Source organism: Aplidium turbinatum, chromosome 5 (assembly GCF_918807975.1).
Source record: "Aplidium turbinatum chromosome 5, kaAplTurb1.1, whole genome shotgun sequence".
Lineage (NCBI taxonomy): Eukaryota > Metazoa > Chordata > Ascidiacea > Aplousobranchia > Polyclinidae > Aplidium > Aplidium turbinatum.
The window spans coordinates 36,863,663-36,885,872 of NC_137476.1; the positions used below are offsets into that span (position 1 = coordinate 36,863,663).

Consider the following 22,210-nt stretch of genomic DNA (forward strand, 5'->3'; position numbering starts at 1 on the left):
CTACAAATCAAACAATAACATTGTATCTTGTTCAAAAAAACTCAAATAATAATCTTTAGATTGCAATTCATTTATTTTTACATTCGTCCAACATTTCTAGACGTAAAACTTCTACAAATTTTAATTGGATCATGCACAAAATATTGATTTACTGGCAAGGTTAGCGCCACATCTACTGTAGCTACTGCATTTCCTTCATTGGATAGACATCAATAAGGAAGCTGTTTGATTTGTCTAATTGTGTAAACGAGTTCAACCCATTCAATCACTCATGGAATCATTTCCGTGAGTATACAATACATGTATAAGCAAGTATAAGTGAGTATAAGCAATTCAATTCATGCGGCTACATCTACTTTCCAGGACATGTTTGACTTGGAAAAACAAGATTTGGTAAATTTCTCAGACATCTGCTGATGTTGTCCAGTTGTGTCAACATTCTGACCAAATGTTTTTAAAAATAAAAGCAGAATTGCCTGTAAATACAGAAGCAGCAAAGTGTTCATTTTGTTTTGTTCCCAGACAGCTTTTTTGTCGTTTAGTCATGTGATCGAAAGTTTGTTGTCAGATAAAATAACGGAATAATGAAATAGTGAAATAAGAAAAATAAATGGAATAACAAATGAAATAGGAATAATGAAATAGTGAAATAATTACAGTATGCGCTGATTCTTTGCAGTTCGGACGTAACTACTGAAGACAAGATAGTTATTGAAGTTGTCCAATATAACTCAGAGTTTTGCGAATGCAGTTGCTTTTTTTCCTAGAATGATAATAATAACTCCATGTAAGAGTGAGTCATCAAATTACAGGATGTTGCAAACTTAAAAAAATATATTATACGTTTATGTAAAATAGAAAGCTGTTGCGTTGCGTTACTCAAACTTAATGAAAAAGATATTCCCTTGTTTTAGAAGAGTGGAGAGTAATTAAAATTTTCTTTTGTTTGTGTGCACGTGTTTTATACGCAGTTTAACGTAACTTTGTCAAGCTTAAGACATGTTGTAACTACGATGTGGCTTAATTAAACTGAAAACTCGAATCTGCAAAATCAATAGCCACACTACATGACAATTCAACGTTTAAAACCCTTTCCTTCCCAGCGTTGCCGAACGGCAACATCAACTTTTGTGATGCTTTTCTCCTTCATCTGCTGTCATTCGGCAACATTGGGAAGATTAGATCACAAACAGAACCAAATTAAACTGCTTTGAGACTTTTGTTTCGCTTGAATGGTTTTTCGTTTTTTGGTTTTGCTTCATCAAACACACGTGTTCAGTGTGGTGGTTGAGACTACTGAAAGTGCAGTATTGTAAGTGATAAGTTTTGAAGGATAGACAGGCTATATTCGGCAATTTTGTTTGAGAACATGTTGATTAGTGATGGTAAAGTACATAATCGGAAAAGCACACTTCAGTTTCATGTGTTTCGCTTTCTAGAATTATTTGATTTGCGATGTTGTTGTTCGGCAACAATGGGAAGTTAGGCAAGTGAGTGTAAGTGTTTTGCTGAAACTTTAAGGATTGATGTTAGCTTTGTTTATTGCAGCTTATCTGTCAAAAATTACTGTTTAGTTACTAGTGCTACCTTTATATGAAATGGCAAAGAGATTTGGAGTTGATGATGCGACTAATTATATTTTGCTCCCTGATGGGATCGAGTCAGATGTGGAAGATGGCGATGAAGGAGATGAGGAAATGTACTTTGATGATGATGTTGTTGACCCAGATTATAATCCAGATCAAGATGTAAATGCTGGGCCGTTAGAAATTGAAATCGAAGAGGTGGCTGTCTCTGTCGACAAAGAAGAAGATCAAGCATCAGCAAGTTGTAGTTATAGTCAAATGGGCGTGGAGAACCAAACCAACAGCACGCAGAAAAAAAACTACAGCTGGAGGAAACAACCATATACCTTTCCAGACGTTACTTTCAAAGGTGAATTTTCAAGTCCACCAGATGAAATTCTGACGCCATTGCAGTATTTTAAATTGTTTCTAAACGATGATTGCATGGTGTACATTGCAGAGCAAACGAACTGATATGCTCATGTTAAAGATGGAAAAGTCATTGGTACATCAGCAAAAGAAATAGAGCAGTTCTTTGGGATATTGCTCTTTACAGGGATTTTTCAATGCAGAGCTTATACTATGTACTGGTCCAATTTTTCACGCTTTCCTTTGATAGCAGACGTAATGTCAAGAAATCGCTTTCAAGATCTTCTCAGGTATATCCACTTTAACAATAATGCCGACATGAAGTCCCGTGACCACGCAGACTATGATCCACTTTTCAAAGTGTCTCCTCTTCTGAATAGACTGCGTGATGCCATGTCACAGCTGGAGCCCGAAGAACGCCATTCTGTTGACGAGCAGATGATCCCTTTCAAAGGGCGCTCTGGGCTCAAACAATACATAAAAAGTAAGCCTCATCGTCGGGGCTTCAAGGTGTTTGCGAGAGCAGGCATGTCTGGAATGATTTACGATTTTGTGATTTATACCGGAAAAGCCATGAAGTTGCCTGGAAACTTAGGCGTTGCTGGAAATGTTGTCATGAGGCTTGTAAACCAACTTCCAGAAGACCAGAACTTCAAACTATATTTTGATAACTGGTTCAGTTCGGTTGATCTGGTATGCTTACTCAAGCAGCAAACCATATGGTCAGTTGGCACTATCCGGTCAAACAGACTGAAAGGATGCACACTCCAGAGCGACAAAGAACTGAAACAGCGCGGACGTGGAAGCCTGGATTGCAAATGTGAAGATACTGAAGGAGTCAGCGTTGTGAAATGGTACGACAGCAAACCTGTCCATTTGATTTCATCATACTGCAGCGTTGATCGAACAGAAAAATGTAAGCGCTGGAGTGTTGCTGAGAAGAAGCGGATTGATGTGGAAAGGCCACACATTGTCAAAGAGTAAAATAAACACATGGGAGGGGTGGATCTGTGCGACATGATGATGGAATTATATAGCACAGACATCCGGAGTAAAAAATGGTACATGCGCATCGTGTACTATTGCTTAGATCTTGCAGTGCTAAACGCGTGGTTGTTGTATCGAAGACATTTGGCACAGAACAACCAGTCAAGGTATCTTCCACTAAAGGACTTTCGCAGCAGTATCGCTTCTGCTCTAACTTTGGCAGGAAAGAGTAGGATGAAAAAACGTGGAAGACCATCTCTGAATGATGAAAGCCCGTCCTCATCAAAGAAGACCAAAAAAGCTCTACCTGTTGCAGATGTGCAATATGATGGCTTGCACCACTGGCCCCTTCCTGGCACAAAAATAATGCGGTGCAGATACTGCCCATCAGGCTACACCCGGGTGCAGTGCAGCAAATGCCTTGTGGGACTCTGCTTGAATGAAAGAAACAACTGCTTTTTGGCCTTTCACACCAAGTGATTTTGGTCAGCGGGGCACCCTTTGACGAAAGACATAACTGGTACCGAATTCGCTTTAATTGCTGTGCACGCTGCAGTTATATGTGTTTGTGTTTAATTTCTCAACATGCAGTACACAAAAACATTAAAATTTCTTTCAGAAATTATAAAGTGTTGTTGTGAAATATTACAGATATCCATACCATATCTTACCAATGTTGCCGAATGGCAACATTTCGCTGTTGCTATAGCAACCAAAATTTCTTAATTTTTTTTTTAGATTTTATATTCGGAAGTTAAATGTAAAACATGGCCGGAATTTAAAATTTTTTGAAATACGGGAAAATAATTCGGGAAGGAAAGGGTTCAGCAAACCAGCTAAACCAACATTTTCACTACAACCTGCACAAGCTGAAACTGCGAACAGAAACGTAGATTTACCAACAGCGAACAATGGAAACGTAGTCTTCGACTTCTTCTTAGTTTTCGAATTCTTAGTCTTCTTCTTAGTCTTCTTAGTCTTCGAATCGACTCGTCGTCTTTAGGCATCAGAGCACTTGTTTAATTGCAGCTCAAGACAGTCAACTGAGATTAGGTTCTTTGCTGGAAGCATTAGTTTATAAAATACTTTTCTGTCTATATACAAAAAATAAACGCTAGTTTATGATAACATATGATCTTTAAAGAATTAATGCTGATGGCTAAATTATGAGTGCAGAGGATATCGCTTTCTCGTAAGCAAGGGCTCTATCCACTTTTAGAATTCGGGAGTGGGGGATGATTTTTAGACAGTGGGCTAACATCGTCATAGTCATTTCAACTTCTGGGGGGCTACGCTCCCCCAGACCTCCCACTGTACCTTGACCTTCATTGATCATCAAATTGCACATGGTTTCAAAATCGTTTCACAAAGTATGTTTCGGAAGGTAGTGGTGCGAAGTAGGGGGGAGGAGGGGTATATATCCCCACCAACATTTTGTCAGCATCCCCTCCCAATACATGTAATTCAGAAAAAAAATATTTGCTATGAAGAATGAAGTTGTACTTCGATTTAGTTGTTTGCAAGCATCTCGAACTGGTGTTGTTTTTCTTTTATTGATGTTTGATCACAGTTCTAATTTGTCTTAGATTTGACTCTAGACAATGAAGAACCTTCATTGAAGGTATTAACGACGAGTTGGACCAGGCAACTGGCCAAGGCACTGCAGTAATGAAGAAACTGCACAAACATCTTTGGGACTTTGTGCTGATTTTGAAGCCTTTGGCACTTATAGAGCAATTTCAGAGCAATTCACGTTGCAAGGAGAAAAGCTTGACATTGACTCTTGTGAAGAGCTGTTTCAGACCCTGAAACTCAATCGAGAGAAATATCGTGATTTGGAGTTTGAGAACAATAATATAAAAATGCAGTTTCACTTTCGGAAAAATTTGCTGCTAATTTTATCACGCCTTTGAGAGCACCACGGCAAAGAATAGTCCCTGAAAGATTGGGTGGAGGCTCGATGGCAACTACTGCAGACAGTCAACTGCATTATAAAATACTTTAGGCTACAATCAGTTCATGGACAGAGTTGTCCCTGAACTAACCGAACGGTTTGAAAGTAGCATGAATTCCGATTCGGCAAAGTACAAAGAACTTGCACGAATTTTCAAGACCGGCTTAGTTCCTGAAATAGTCAAAAATTATCCAGAGCTGAATAGACAATCGATGAGTTATCAAATTGATTGATTCAGCAAGGCAACAGGGGCAAAGTCTCTGTACGATGCTAAAAGAGATTACCAGGCATTGTCCGAGTTGGAAAAACCTCTCTATTCTCAAATACTTCAGCTGATTAAGAATTGATTTGCCCAGTAAGCTCTGCTGCTTGTGAGAGGTCGTTTTCCAATCTTCGTAGATTGGAAAACCATTCTCTTCGTAGATTGGAAACCTGGCTGAGAAATACTTTGGGACAGGAAAGGTTAAATGCTAGCATTGTTTGCAACATTCACCAAAATATTCTTAATGATATCAGCATAAATCACAGTGCAAATGAGTTTTTAATGCGCACTACTGTAAGAAGCAATATGTTCGGTTGTAACAAGTTCTTGTGATGCGTTTGAAAGTTAGTATTTTTGTCATAAATTTGCAAGTGTTCTTCTGTATCTTCGATTGTTTTCAGTCTCCTGACCAGTGTCCTATAGTGCACTAAGTGTAGTGAAGGAGAGGGCAAGAAGAAAAGTATAACTTCTGACTTTTTTTGGAAAAACTAAGTATTCATTGGAAGTTCATAGGTGCGAATCCCGCTGGAGGTACCAATTTGTCTTTGCTGGTTTCTTAATCTTGCAGCAGTCATTCACAAGAGCACAGATAGCGCTTTCATCTCTATGATTTCTTCTCTGTATATTATGCTGTTAGCAGTTAATTTACCGTGGTCCGGTGAGTGCTTAAAAAAATTAATAGTACCACTTAAATTGTGTATAAAAGTATGCATCCCCCCAATGTTTAAAATCATCTAAAATATAATAAAATTTTGATTTACCCCCTCCAATCTTCAATTAAATTTGGCACCACTGTCGGAAGGGCATTTTTGTGTAAGCAAACTAAGTTAAAACCCCACCGTGTAAACGCCTGGCTCATAGTTCAGGGTTGCCAAATCAAAAATTCAAAAAAGTGATAACAGCCGAAATATTTTTTTCAAAATTCGATCAATAAAATATCACAAAACCTTTTCAAAGCCAATTGAGTAACAGCCGAATAATACCAGCCAAGATATTTTTTTCAAAATTCGATCAATAGAATATCACACAACCTTTTCAAAGCCAAATGAGTGTGGGGGGGGGGGGGTGATTTTGAATTGCTCACTCCTCCTTGGATAGAGCCCATGCTCGTAAGTTACAAATAAGCGGAGATAGGTATGATCTTGAAGATCACTTTTATTTGGTGATCTTGATTTAAGACCACCTATTTTGTGTGATCTTCATCTTGAAGAACAATAAGATCAAGATCACTTTAAAATTGAAGTTTGCTCACTAGAAAGAGGTATGTTTTTAGAATTTCTAGCCTACTGTACAAAGTAAATCGTGGCAATATGTCGGCTGCATTGCCGAGTGTTGAGAGCGCTAGAAAGGCTATCGAAAGGGCGCCGGTTCGACACCGCTCAAGAGCATGCAGCTGTGTCTTTGCAGGACACTTAAAGGCATGCCTGAAAGTGGACATGAAGATTGGCTTCCTTGCCTTCCCTTCCACTTAATCGAAATCTTCAGCCACCGGGCGTAAACCTGGATACGACAAACAAACAAGTGGCAATTACAAATATTAAGCCGCTGTTCATGTGATATGTGTCCAAGAAATGTCGATTTGAACTTTCAAACTAATTTGGTTAGTGTTGTCATTTCAAAAATTTAAAAGTTTTCTACATTGGTCATAATAAATATCGTCAGACTAATAAAATAATGGCGTATAACTCATTTTTTCTTGTTTTGAAATAATCGAAAAAAAACTGTCTACACGGTTGTTTTTATCATATTTATTGTACAGTTAAACGAAAATAGCATGTCGACACAAGTACAATGAGCATGTACAATTTGATTTGCTTCATTTTGCATCCCGTGATGTGTTGGGATGACTTAGGCCATTTTCCGATTGCACAGACGTGACTTAGGCCATTTGATATTTTGAGTTTGTCAATATCAGTTTTTCAACCGTGACATAATAACAGTAGTAATACGACTAGAATTAACAGGAAAATCCCTAATAGCAACTCCAATCTCACGATAGGAGTTATATTTCATGCTAGACTGCATATTTCGCCCAAAAACAGTTCAGAGTTGGCAAGGCAAGCTGAATAAATTATCAGTGATGAGGCAAATTACCAAAAAAGGAGTGGCATCCTGTTGGCATAACATGTTTCATAGATTGGAGATCATTGTATCTCCTCAATTTGATTGGAACAGCGCTTGAAAAAATAGGAATTCATGTAGTGTCGCCTAAGTTTCTTTGTTACCGCTGTGGCAGATCTTCCCACTGTGCAGTCTCACATAATGGGACCTTGTACATTGTGCAATACCTTTCCACAGCTTTCATGATTCAAACCTCTAAGATCATGAACCATGGGATCGCCAGATATCTTTCCAGGCCTGATACTCAACAAGCATCATCTATCGATTTTCATAAAATTACTGTGTTGCATCCTCTGTACATTGTTGGGATGCGGTCTGATCCTGGCATTCTGGATGATAATATCGTAATCTCTCATCGTAAAAATTTTGTTTACCAATTTTCGCTCGATCATACTGTGCAGGATATCGCACTCTATTTGAGTGTGACCAGCCACGAGGTACTTCTGAGTAATAGTGATGCCCTGCATCCATGCAAGGGCACAGTCAGCACCAGAGACATTAGAGTTTCTATTTTGATATCCACACCCATCACTCCAAATAACTATTTCCTCCAGACCGGGGTTTCCAGAAATTACCCGTTTGAAATGATTAAACTGCAAGAAAGCGAATACTTCACTGCGTAAATCACCTTCTGTTTCATTCTAAATAGAAGCATCTTTTGATTCAAGATTGAATAGTGTAAAATTGTTTTCCTGCAGCTTGGTTTTATAGTAGGCCTACATACTGCTTGCCTTAGTTGTGAGACACAGAAGTACAGCCTGTGAATCCATTGTCCATACGGATTTTACTGTTCTAGCGGGAGTCTTTGTCTTTTGTCTTCTCATCTCAAGCTTCATTCTTCAACTTGATATGGTCATCGTATTGTTCCTTTGTAATATTACTGTGTTTGAATGAAACACACACGTCACACTGATCCTTACGTAGCATGAACAGAGCACCCGGCAGCCCGTTGCAACCAGTTCCCCTGAAGCTGCACGTTTCGATCTTATTGGACTGCCGTGGACATGGAGCTGGCCAAGAGTGTGTGCGTAGCCTTCGTGTAGTTACGACCACCTTAAACAAACATACAAGCGAATGGCCTTTGTCTCAATTTGGAACTGGGCCAAACAAAGGCCAATGGCGATGATATCACTGGTAATGGGGGCAGACTTGGTATAGCTGGAAGCTTCCAGACCGGTTTCACAATTCACACATTGGCGGCGGATCTATAATGATCGTCTCCCAGTACCTTTTACCCACGTCTTTTCCATCATAGACTGGGCCTCCAAAGCCACATACGACATCACCATCCAAAGCCAAATTCAATTTGAAGACAAACCAATGCTCGGACACGAGCTGGAGCCGACGATGAAAACGGAGAAGTTCTCATTATGAAATAGGCTACTTTACCAAAATTGGCTCTGCTCAATGATCGTATTCCTGATGATTCAGCAAGCTCTTTGTATTGCCGATGAAGTTGGATTATGGTAGTTCCAGGTACAAGAATTTCTTCTTTCTGTACATTGTGACCTTTCTACAGTAATGGGAATCTACAGTAGGCAAATCATTGAGAAATTTCACCAAAAGTGATTTTCCTTTTTTCCCCACTTTGGCACATTTACCTACTCATAAAAGTCAATTCAGACGTTTTAAAATCTATGTCTTCCTATGTTCTCCTTCTCCCATCAGTGAAACTCAAGAATGGTGGCAAAGAACCAGTCAACGAGCTTATAAAGTTGCTAAGTGTGATATTAAGCTGAGAATTAATTAAGTATCCAACAATGGCTTTCTACAAAAACCTGCCATGGGTGCAAGAAGACTCCGAGAAACGATGCATGAGGAGATCTGACCTGTATCACAGTGTGAAGTCGCACTACCAGAGTGCTGGGAAAATGAAGCTTCTCAAAGGAACAGAAAGAAAACAGATTGATTTAAGTAGGGTAGTTACTTGGAAATGTCCAAGATTACGATACATACAATAGAAAAAAGCATAATTATTTTGTGCTAAATTAATCGTCTAGACGTGATGAAGTGGAAGCTCTATTTCTGTACAATTTAGATCGTCGTCTTCTGACCATCTGCTCTGTTGGAAGAACGCTTTATTTCCAGCAAACGATTAAAACGGTTTGTAAAATGGCCTAAGTCATGCATTTGAGTTAGGCCATTTGACATTTTTACAAAAATACCACTTTTTCGTTAACGTAGGTCTTAGAAAATTATGTTGAAGTTGCGCTACATTTTAAGGACCTACAAAACACTAATATCTCAATTTCCTCAAAAAGTGAGTTACGCCATTATTTTATTAGTCTGACGATATGTCATCTTCCGTATATATTTCATGCTGAAGTATGTTAAAACATCATATTGAACTTTATTCACAATTCTGTTTCGTGAATTTTAAAAAAAATTGCTTTCTTTGACCCGATTTTAGATGTTTGAAAGTTTAGAATGACAGTGCTAAAAAAAACTGGACTCTCTAGCCGACTTTGGTCATGTAAACTGTAAAGTTGTTTGTTGCAGCAAATCAACCTGACCAATAAATTTTTGAGTGTGGGTATTAAATTTGAAATGATATGCTCCCTCTTTTCTGTAAATATTTTGTATTTTTGTTTGGAGCGGTTTGTTTGATCGCAGACCTCTGAACGTTTTTATAGCAGACAACAGAATCAAGGTTGCCAGATGGGTAAATGGTGCAATGAACATTGGTATAATTCAGTGAAAGTTGAAAATATTTAGTACGCTAACACGAATAAAAGCTTCCCATATAAACTGCACAAAATTTGGTAAAAACGATGCAGTTCAGTGGTGTTCAATAAAGAGCATAAAACCATTTCTAAATTTGGTAAATTTTTCAGTACTGCAATTACCCTCGGCTTTGGGTGTGACGTTGCGATTCTATGCAAACTACGACAACGATTAATTGACCTAATAGCAACAGTAACTAACGTATTACAGTTCTTAGGTCAGCGATTGACTAGTTAAAAAGAACAGTTAGTAATACCAACTACCTTTAACTAGGTTGCGGGTGCGTATTGTGTGCGAAAGGAAAAAGTAAGTGTTGAATTTTTGTAAGATGATAATTGCAATACAAAGTTTTGTCCATTTTTTATTCGCATCCATCTTTTTGCTTATAAGTTCATCCTTGTGTTTATCCATCCTTGTGATTATAAGTTTAAAGCCAGAAATACAATTTAGTGTCATGCAAACTAACAAGTTTTATTCTGCCCAATGGCTTAATTAGTTCAGCATCAACTTTTTTTCAATTTATGTTTTTTTTACAAGTTGCATTGCATTTTGTTCACCTTTTCAGTAATTGCTGATGAAAACGTTGTTCACTATCAGTTTTATCATCAGTTTTCAAAGATGTAATCAAGGCCAAGTGATCAGTAAATAATTTTAAATGTTTAGTTTTGCAGTTTTTATATAGAAATCTTTTAAAAATGTTGTTGGCATTAAAATTGATAGTTGTTCTCTGGTTTGCTTATGTGAAATGTCAATCATCGGGAACTGGCAACACTAGTACCGGTCCACCAACCTTTATTTGCAATGCTGGTGGGAAGGATGGGTCTGTTGGTGAACCACCTGCCTATTCCAATGGCAATATTGCCCAGGGGCGTCCCGGTAAGACTGGAGTGAAGGGCGTACAGGGGCTACAGGGTGCGAAAGGACAAAAGGTAAGTATTGAGTTTTTGTAAGGCGCTAATTGCAATACAAAGTTTTGTCCCTTTTTTAGTCGCATCCACCAATTTGCCTAGTGATTATAGGTTTAAGGCCTGAAATCCAATTTTTGTCATGTAAACTAATAAGTTTTAATGTCTTGATACATTCCTTCAAGTCGTTATACCGAGATGAAGACGACCTAGTTCGACTCTCGAGGTGTGCGCTTGAATAACGCATTTCAAGCACATCTCCTCGTTTAACGTCGCCTAGTGGAAGGAATAATTCACAGATCACAAAACTTTGGCAATAGGAAACTTTACTTTGTCAATCTCAGTAACTGGCATGCGTCAGCGCTTCAACGTCCGTAAAACTATGCAAACCACACATGTATAAGTAGGCCTACTATGCTAAACTGCCAGGAATATCCTTTGGAATGTTTCAGAAGATGAAGATTAAAACTAACCAAGAAATAGTTGTCTTCTCAAAAACACTGTCACTTTTCTGTGTAAGATGGTAACTTTATCTTGTAGAGCTCACTACCAATCGGCTAGGCTCCCAACCCTTTGTTCGATTGTCAGTGCATTGTCATTTAATGCTTGAAATCTTTCAGGGAGAGCAAGGGACTCCAGAAGATGTCAGTGAAAGATTACGCAAGCTTGAAAACGAACTACAAGAATTTAAATGTAAGTAATTATTTGTAAAACCAATATGACAATCACCCATGTTCAAAGCAAAACTATCTAACTTCAATTACAGTAATCAAGAATTGCAGTGTAAATCTTTGTTGTAAATGGTCTACGAAAATAACTCACAATTGAAATTAAGTATCTTAATATCCAACGCAGCTTACGCTTCCAAAAACCAGACTGTTCTTATGCAACTTACTTTTGTGTGCTCCTAATATAAAAGCTGTAGCATCGGTTTAATTTAATATACAGTACAGTAACTAAAAATCTATTTAAATCATTAAAGTAAGCTGGATTCTAAATCATATTTATTTGAACTTATTCAAATAGAGTAAGTTCTATTGAAATGTCTGTTTTATTTAAAGGCATGCTAAATGAAATTTTCAAACGAGAATTAAGCATTAAAATGCGTAAACTGAACACTCAACAATACATTTCATAAAAAATTACTGAAAAAAAAAAGTTTTTAATGGCGCTGGCAAGGCGCAAAGTCCAGTGTTTCATTTGTTTTTTATTTTTTGCATAATGACCAATAAGTGGAAAAACTGCTCGAGAATTACGTCACCAGCGACTAGCAGTAGCATTATCAAAAGTGCTTTCCCGCGTTAGGTAGGAAAGTTCAGACCTGTTGCGTTCCAAGAACTTTCACATTGATTCAAGGCCTGGACACGTTGAATCCATGTAAAAAAATGCTGATTACTCCACGCCTTCTGAATTGCCTAGCTGAAATCGTTTCACATGCTTTTGTGGAATTTGCCTTCAAAAACTTGTTTTTTTACATTTTTATTTGACATTGATTGAACGCCTGAATACGTTGAATCCATGTAAAAGAAGCTGATTTACTGTTTGAAGAACAAAATCTGCCATTTGAAACTCACGCAGAAAAACTCTTGCCCGATCAGCTGATTGCTAGTCGCTAGTGACATACACTGTACAGTCGCACGCATCGCTGCTCAAGCCCATTCCGGTTTTGAAACCTCTGACAAAAGCACGCGCGCAATGGTGGTCAGACCGCAATGGAGCCAAATTTTTGTCAAAATTGTTTTATGGTAGCATGTTAAACACAAAAAACGTGGAAAATCGCCAAGTCAGGTTTTTCCTATAGTATGACTTTAAAGAAGCCTCACTAAAAATTAAAGATTGTCTAGCCTGGCTGATCGAAATTTAATTTATGCTCATGTAAGATTGAACTAATTTGCATAAAAATAAACTGATATGCATTCCACGACACGCGACTGAATAGTTCATGTACTAAAGTAAACATAATTGTTTGGGTTAGACGTATTTCAAAAGATGCTTCATCCGTTTTCTTGATTTGTGCTATAAAAGTTTAAACCTCCATCAACATATAACATATGCTTCATCATCTACAAGTTCAACTTACATCTAACTAATGTTTTCAGTACTACAAACGTTATCACCCGTTGTAGACTGAGTGGCTCAATATGAGACCGAGTCAGAGTGGCTCTGCAGACATTTAACTGATGTTTTCAGAACCACAAGCCTTCTCGTCTATATAATAGGCTAATATTTAATTTATGGTTAAAGCATCGTTGGTCAATCCCCTAAAGTCATGTTACTACATCAATGGAACAGCTGACCAATCAGGAGTTTACTTGATATCACCTGACAGTTCAATTGTGACGCCGTTCTATGTTCATTGCAACTTCACTGGAACAACCACAGGTAAGATGCTAAACAATGTATTGCTTAATATTATTCTCAATCAAGCAATTGTCTAAAATACCCACATAACAGATTGATAGCATCAAATGTTATCCCTATTCAGGGATATCTATAACTACGGGATTGGAAACTCTGTGGAACTGAAAACTATTTTATACACCAGTAGGGTCACTTTTCTTTGTGCGCTGCTGTGATAAACAATCACATAAATTGACCTCAACACCTGCTGTAAATTGTAAGGTCTACGCTTGCCTGGTTTGTTTATTTGTTTGTATTCCATTAGTGCAGTCATGTTGTATTTTGTTTGCTGCTTAAAAAAATTCCAGAATGACTATTGGTTTTAGTTCTGATGACATCGTAAACGGATTAGTTTCGTACTTGATAGGTCTGTGAACAAGTTCATGATACAACAGCATATTTCACTGATTGCTGACCACTTTTTGTTTACTTCTGATCGGATTTGCAGCACGCAAAATGCTAATGAACAACAGTAGGCAGTTTTTGGACTCATTGCATTCATTCATTTTTTGGATTCATCGTTTTTTATTCTAGCAACGTAAATGTACTTTTATAATCAATTAAGTTTTAATGTGAGTGGACATTTTGTATTAATATTGTAAAATCGAATTTTGTGTATCTTTTAGTCGGTATTTTATTATGTTAATGTCTCTGTAATCGTAGTAATGTGATGACGCTACTGATGTATAGCACTGGATAGAGTTTCCAATTCCGTAGTTATAGATATCCCTGTCCCTATTTATGTCAGAAAATGAAATACAGTAATTAGTATCACAATAATCTTTACAGCTTGTTTAGTTTTCACAGGATCCTCAATGTTTTCTGAAAAACAATAAAAAAATAAACCTGTATCACTGGCTAAAACTATATGATGAAAACATGAAGAAACTTTACTTTGTCCCCAACCAACATTTCAAATCAAATTAAATAATTTTCGCAAAATCTTCAATCCAAAAAGTTCAGTTGGGTTTATGCAACAATGCAATAGCCTTAATAAAGCCATCGTGATTGCAAAATAATTCAAGTCTACATTTTGTGCCCAAACGCAAGCGTGTGTTTGTTTTTGCAGCAGAAACAAACACACGCTTGCATTGAAACAAACGCACACACGTTTTTGCAGCTGAAACACAGTGAATTATCGCATTATTGTTTATTATGGTTTTATCAAAAATGAGAACACCTGTGTCTCACAAAAAATTTTTTTTTCACTAAACATTTCCATCTAAGATCGAGAAAATGAAAATATCTTCTGACAGGTGTCAAACCCACAACAATGCTTGATATAAACGACTCGGTTACATGTCTTGTAATACAAACGAATTTATTTTCACAGGAGTCAGTTTAATCATACAATAAACATCTTAAAATCTATAGTTTCTATTTGAATAAACTCAACTGAAGATGATCTAGCTGCTAGCTGTGTGAAAATAAATTCGTTTGTATTACATTTCCATGTATTTTGTCTGTGAGGCATGGATTAGATGTTCGCTCCTGACATAACAAATATATAGAAATAATACACAGTTGTTGAATACACTGAGTGTTGTTATGTGACGAAACCACAACGTTCCCATAATATGCCGTTGCTACATTTCAGAGACCATCATCTCACACGACAGCACGAATGAGATCAGTGTTGCCAAGTGCGAAGCAGTAAAATGTTACAAACGAAAGATTAAATATGACGTCACATTGTCACAAGTGATTGCTTTGATCGAACAATCACAGAGTTGCAGACAATTCATCAAGGTTGGTAGCTCGATATTGAAACTGCGATATTTCTTTTCATATCAAAGCTTCAAGTTTAAAACTGACATGGAAAAAAAAGAGAAATTATTTTTGAAATCTTCACTGACGTTAATTTATTCGTATGGGTTGGAGTGTCCTCCAAGGTCGTCGAAAGACCCTTACTGAGTTGAGGGAGCTTGTCAAATAAGTCTCCCTATCCTGTCTGGCAGACTTTAGAACATCACCGACTTGTTTATTTTGTTTTTTCTACGTTTCTCAAACGTTTCTTAGTTATTTTGGTGTTGACAGATTTTGTTTGACAGTTTTGGATGCTCTTGGAAATGTCTGAAAGTCTGTTTTTGTGTTGAGTCTGTTTGTTGTCTATACAAGAACTACCCGTTTGTTACCTTCAGGAACTAATAAAGATGCCCTAGTTTTTGTTTTTTTTATTACAAATGTAGATAATTCTGACTCAAATAGGTAGGCATGTGGCTTCAAAATGGTTGCAAACGGCACAATGCACTTGCAGTCAAGTACACGCTTGGTCAGCGCAGGATATCAGGAAATCTGCATCAAGACTTGGAAATATCACGTTACTTGATATACATTATTAGCCTTACGTTATTAGCTTACGTTTTGTTTTTTTATATTGGTTGAAGTGGTTTGTACAGATGTTACGTGAACACAGCTCTATGACACTTCTAAAAGGTACATAAATAGAAACAGTTTTAACTGGTGGAAGGTCAATCTTGCAAATTTGCAACAAAACATAGTTTATGAAATAATAATGGTGTGTGGCAGTGTGTGTCCTTAACATTTTGAATGCTGCAAACGTCGTGTGCCGAGTGCCCACACACTTCACGTTATTAGATTGGATTCTATTAGACAAGATGTCGTTGTTGAGATTAACAGTGGAATGAAACAACTACGACAATAAATTCCTAGCAGGCCACTTGTTTATTATAATTAGATTCATTGCCGTTTTGTCAAATTAAAAAATTTACATAGTTTAAACTTAAAAAGTGAGTAAATTTTAAACTCCTTCGTTATAAAGTTTACCTCAAGATGGATCCAAGTTTACCTTGCGGATTGAACTTAAGCTTCTTGTTGAGTACATTTGCAGTAAAGAAATTTAGACCTCACTTATCGGTTGTCTTTCAGTATCGATGTGATGGATCATACATGTTCCGAAACGCCAACCCAACATACGCTGCCTGGTTGTCACGTGATGGATCAGCACAGATATACTGGGGAGGAGCTACGTCACGTAGGGACCGCTATTGTGCATGTGGAGAAACTGGTGAGATTGTTCAGGAAATATTCTGATGATTATAATGAAATTATTCTTATATGAGTTTCATTGTCGTATGCAAATATTAATATTACATATTAATGAAATTGTATACTGTATGTGCAGAAAATAAGGTGTAATGATTGCCTGCCTGTAGTTCACCTTGTTTACTCGCTTACATAATCATGTGTGCCTTAGGTAATTGTACGCTTTCTAGTTCTGTACTCTAGCCTTGCCACTGATTCATCTTGCAGTTGTACTGGCAGAACGAGGAGAATAGAATTGTGCATAACTATGTCTACCGTAGATATATTTAGTTAACCTTATATTTGTTTTGTTTGGTTAGCACGAATTTAAGTTGATTAAAGCCAAGTTATGTTTCTAGTTTGGTTTATATCGCAACAATGTAATCAACTTATTTGTCTGGTGATGGAACGTTTGTTGAAACCGAAAGTGCTAGACCTTGACCCGAGTGACGCACTTGCTGCTAAGCAATACAGACATTGGCTGAAAACGTTTAACGCCTTTCTTGAAAGCAGTTCAGCGTTCTGTGCCAAGCCGTGGACCCTCTGAAGGCGACCAAAGCTCTCAGAATTTCTCAGCAGTAGATAAAATAGCTTTACTGCTCTGCTATTTGTCACCTGAAGTGTACGACCTTGTTGAGGACTGTTCTACGCTGCATCTTCAAGAAATGCCAATACCCCACTAAGGAAATGCTACTTTTGCTCCGGAAAACTGCACCCGAGCGGAAGGATGAAATGTCCTGCTCGGTACGCTTCTTGCCGAGCATGTGGAAAAAAGGGTCATTTCGAAAGAGCCTGTTTAAAATTACAAAAAAGACAAAACAATCGTATCAAAGCACAATCTACATCTGCTTCCATACTGGGAGATCAGCACTTATCGTCTGGATCTGAAGATGGCATTGTCTCTTCAACAGTTTCTTCTTATTTATTGTCGGTTTTAGCCGGTGTGCCATCCTGTTTGTCGTCTTCTTCAGTTTCCGTGGAAATAGCCGGAAAACACATCACTGCCCTTCTAGACTCCGGGGCATCTGATAGCCACATTGACTGGAAGGTTGCGAAATGGCTTGGGCTGGATCCTCCATCAAGACCCATTTCTTCAGTTTCACCAGCTCGCGTAACTCAAAATTTTGAGTGTCTCGGAAAGACTGCTGCTAAAATGACTTTATTTAATCGCGAATATGATTTACAACTGGGAGTTGGACGCGAACTTTGTGCAGGCATCATCCTCGGACAAGACTTCATGGCGCTGCATCGACGGGTGAGTTTTGAATTCAATGGTAAAAAAGAGGATATCATAATAACACCTTCAAACTGTAGTGTTGCAGCGGCTAAAGTCACAGCACCTCGTCTATTCAAGAATCTGGATCCAGGAGTCCGACCAATCGTGACGAAGTCTAAACGTTTTAATCCAGAAGATCAGCATTTTATTCGCCAGGAAATCAACAAACTCCTTGCTGATGGGGTTATAGAGCCTTCTACTTCACCTTGGAGAGCTCAAGTTTTAATCGCAGATGACGGACGCCATAAAAAACGGATGGTAATAGATTACTCTCGCACCATTAACAAGTTTACACTTCTTGACGCCTTTCCTTTACCAAGAATTGATGACCAAGTGAATGCCATTGTCCACGGAAAGATATTCAGCACATTAGATCTAAAGTCAGCTTATTACCAAGTTCCCCTGTGCATGGAAGATCGAGAATACACTGCATTCGAAGCCGCATGGAGACTGTTTCAATACTGTAGACTCCCTTTCGGAGTTACAAATGGAGTATTAGCATTTCAAAGAATTATAGACGATATTATCCGCAAGCATAAACTCCGAGGGACATATGCATATTTAGACAACATCACAGTTGCTGGAACAAGTAAAGAAGATCATGATCATAAGCTCAAAGCTCTCTTGAAAGCTGCTGATGAAGAAGGTTTAACGTTTAACGATTCAAAATCTCTTATTTGCAAATACGAAATGGACGTACTTGGCTACAGGGTTTCTCATGGAGTAATCAAACCCGATCCCACAAGATTGCAACCACTACTGGATTTACCCGTTCTAAAGTGTAAAACTGAACTTCAAAGAGTCGTTGGGATGTTCGCTTACTACGCTCGTTGGATACCTCAATTCTCACAAAAGGTACGTCCACTAAACCTCGCAATTACTGGAAACACCTTCCTCTTATCTCAACTGGCGTTACAAGCTTTTGAATCATTAAGACAAGGACCTATGAATACTTGTCGATCGTTTATTCGTGATGACTTGCCCTTTCAGGTTGATTGTGATGCATCTGAACATACAATAGCTGCAACTTTAAACCAAGGGGGGAGACCGGTAGCCTTTTTCTCAAAAACACTTTCAAAACGCGAAAGAGCGTACCCTGTTGTAGAAAAAGAGGCTTTAGCTATAATCGAAGCAGTTAGACGTTGGTGTCACTATCTTCATGGTAAAAAGTTTAAATTAATTACTGATCAACGAGCTCTTTCATTTATGCTTGACCCAACTAGCAAAGGTAAAGTCAAAAATGCCAAAATTCAACTTTGGAGAGCAGAATTGGGTTGCTTTGACTACAGTGTAGAGCATCGGCCAGGAGTCGATAACGTTGCTCCTGACACTCTATCTCGCTCCAAAGTGATCGCTAGCTACTCTCAACAACCCAATCTAAAAGACATTCATCGCCAATTTGGGCACCCGGGAGTTACTCGTCTTTGGCAATTCACTCGTTCAAAAAACTTGCCGTTTTCTCTAGATGATGTGAAAAATGTTTGCAAAAGCTGTCGTTCGTGTTGTGAAGTGAAGCCTCGCTATCACAGCTTGGATAAAAACCAACATTTAATACGTGCCACCAGTCCCTGGGAAAGAATAAGTATCGATTTCAAGGGTCCAGTAAAAGGTGTCAAACCATACATTTTAATGGTTATTGACGAGTACTCTCGTTATCCATTTGCTTTCGCATGCAAAGACCAATCCTCATCAACAGTGTTAAAGTGTTTATCAGAACTTTTTGTACTATTTGGCGTTCCTGGATACGTACATAGTGATAGAGGTCGGCCTTTATGTCCAATGATGTAAAAACCTACCTTACAAGTAAAGGTGTGGCTACCAGTAGGAGCACACCATATCATCCCACTGGTAATTCACAAGTAGAAAGAACGAATCAAACTATTTGGCAAACCGTACAGTTAATGTTACATGATCGTCAACTTCCACAGGAGAGGTGGGAAGAAGTCCTACCTGACGCTCTACATGCAGCGCGATCATTATTATGCACCAGCACAAATGCTACTCCGCACGAACGTTTTCTTAGGTTTGAACGACGTTCAATGCTCGGGAAGAGTTTACCTGGTTGGTTGCTCCAACCAGGATCTGTCCTGCTTCGTCGGTTTGTCAGGAACAAGGACGAGCCATTAGTAGATGAAGTTGAATTGCTCGATGCGAACCCTAGCTTTGCACATGTTCGATATCCAAATGGCCGAGAATCAACTGTATCGACTACAGACCTTGCTCCTTGTCCGCAAAAAGAAAAACCAGCAGAAGACAGCAACGTTACCGCCTCACCCAAACTACTGGATTTAAATTCACAACCTGCACCTGAATCACCAAAGTCCGGACTTGAATCTCCAAAGTCTACACCCGAAAATCCGGTTGTTGAACACCTCGCACAAACCGGCCGTGATCGATGTTGAGGTTCCTGCCCTTCGCAGATCCTCTCGGCTACGAAAAGAACCTGACCGATATGGTGCTTATGTGAAACATTGATGTATCTATTTTCTTGAGACAACAAGTATCGAAATTCTAAACATGTTCATAAATCAGCGGGGAGGAATGTAATGATTGCTTGCCTGTAGTTCACCTTGCTTACTCGCTTACGTAATCATGTGTGCCCTAGGTAATTGTACGCTTTCTAGTTCTGTACTCTAGCCTTGCCACTGTTTCATCTTGCAGTTGTACTGGCAGAACGAGGAGAATAGAATTGTGCAGAACTATGTCTACCGTAGATATATTTAGTTAACCTTATATTTGTTTTGTTTGTTTAGCACGAATTTAAGTTGATTAAAGCCAAGTTATGTTTCTAGTTTGGTTTATATCGTAACATGGTACATTAACATAGCGCTGTAAATTGTATGTATGTAATTGTAGCTATATGACAATACTTTCTTACGCAGTAGCCCACTTTAGTTGATACATATAATTTCAATTTTCAACAATATACCAACAATATCAACTGAATTGGTATCAATAAAGCAGGGGTTTTCAAACGTTTTTGGTTTCACCTCCCTTGGCGTCACTTTTAAAACTTTTTGCTTTCCTTCTCTCGTTTAAAGTATGAATCAAAGTCAAACTGCATAAATTTTACATGTTTTGGATTTTAAAATAAAGTTTATTTTCCATTATACATAAATCAATAGCTTAGCTTCTTTTTTGAAGTTAGTAGTTTAATTCTTGTCTTAGTTGAACACAATGCACATCGCATGTCAAGTTGACCAGTGGCGTACCGTGACTACTTTGACAGGGTGTTCAGTGACGGCAAAGCAACAGCGGGGGGTCTGGGGTGGGGCTCCCCCAGAAAGTTTTTAAAATTAACATTGAATTTGGTGCGTTCTGAGAGCATCTTTAGCACAAATTCTGAACATGAACAGAACTGACAAAAATAATGTTGTCGGAATGGAGAAAAATACAAAATAGATATTTATTTGACAGCGCCTATTGAATGAAAGACTTAATAATATCAAACATTAAGTTGCATTTCTAAAGTCACATACTTCACTTCACTTTTTATTTCCGACCATCAAAACGAACAATATTACTTGCCATAACACAGCAGGAGTGTAAAAAAACGCGAAAGTTAAAGCGTGCTCGAGATGGAAATGATTTAATTCATGCAAGGATTAGGCACGGTGGCAACACCTTGAGAAATGTACAAGCGAATTAAAAACAAACAGGTGAAAGTTAAAACAATAGCAAAGCAACTCGATAATAAACAAGAAAAGAAAGTCGATTGCTATGTTGGTCGGCTGTACTTTTCTCCGCCATATAGTCTGAGCGTAAAACGTATTGACCTGGAATAAATTGCGACCTTAACAAATTAGGTATCGTTGGAAAGCTTAACTCCTCTAGATTAAGATTTTTACTCTCCTCCAACCAGAGACCCTTGGCAAAAAAAGTTATGGCCGTTTTTTAAGCAACACCTTGCGCCGCTAGTGGCGAAAGTGCATTTTTCCTTTTGCGCAAGTTTCTAGTCTCATTTTCAACTTTTTCCCTACGTGTATAAGAAAGAGACAACTCACATTTGACAAAATATTTTTTATATTTAAATGACGTCACTATGACGTCATCAAATTACAAATCCTTACCTATTACTCCCAGCCCATTGATAATTGCAGATCCAATACATTTGTTCTAAAAGATCGTTTTTAGACAGAACGGAGCTTCATACAATGATTTAAGAGGGCATTTTTACCCCAGGTCCCGTTTACTGACGAAGCTAAGCGCTACAAGTGGCGAGAGTATATTATGGGCATTATACAAAAAGTGCGAAATTTTTAAAACTTTACTTCAATAGTTATGCCTTCGAGGAAATGGTTGTCAGTCGAGTGCCGAAGGCGTGGCACTATTTTGTTTGTTTGTTTTTCTTATCTTTATCCTGCATTGCGGGAAAGCGGACTTGGGCGCTATGCATCGGTGTACGCCTTCCGACGTACACCTGACCCACGCTGCAGCCGACGGCAATGTCTGTTTCCGGTTGTCTACTCTACTTATGACTTAAATTTGGTACTACCCATTACTCGAAATCGATCACTGGGTAGAGGCAATTATCGTAAAGTTTCTTGCCCAGAGAAACAACAGCAAGTGCGGGTGGCTGGAGTCGAACATGCAGGCTCTCGA

The 22,210-nt window shown here is 38.3% G+C and overlaps 1 protein-coding gene across 1 annotated transcript in view; it reads left to right on the top strand.

The window, feature by feature from the left end:
- Positions 1 to 10,270: 10,270 nt before the first annotated feature.
- The window catches only part of LOC145771234 (uncharacterized), a 194,556-nt gene continuing 182,616 nt past the window's right edge, over positions 10,271 to 22,210 (top strand). The window contains exons 1-2 of the mRNA XM_082582969.1: positions 10,271 to 10,911; positions 11,508 to 11,580. Of these exons, the coding sequence (XP_082439095.1) occupies positions 10,678 to 10,911; positions 11,508 to 11,580 (307 nt within the window). The 5' untranslated portion in view covers positions 10,271 to 10,677. The remainder of the gene's footprint in view (positions 10,912 to 11,507; positions 11,581 to 22,210) is intronic.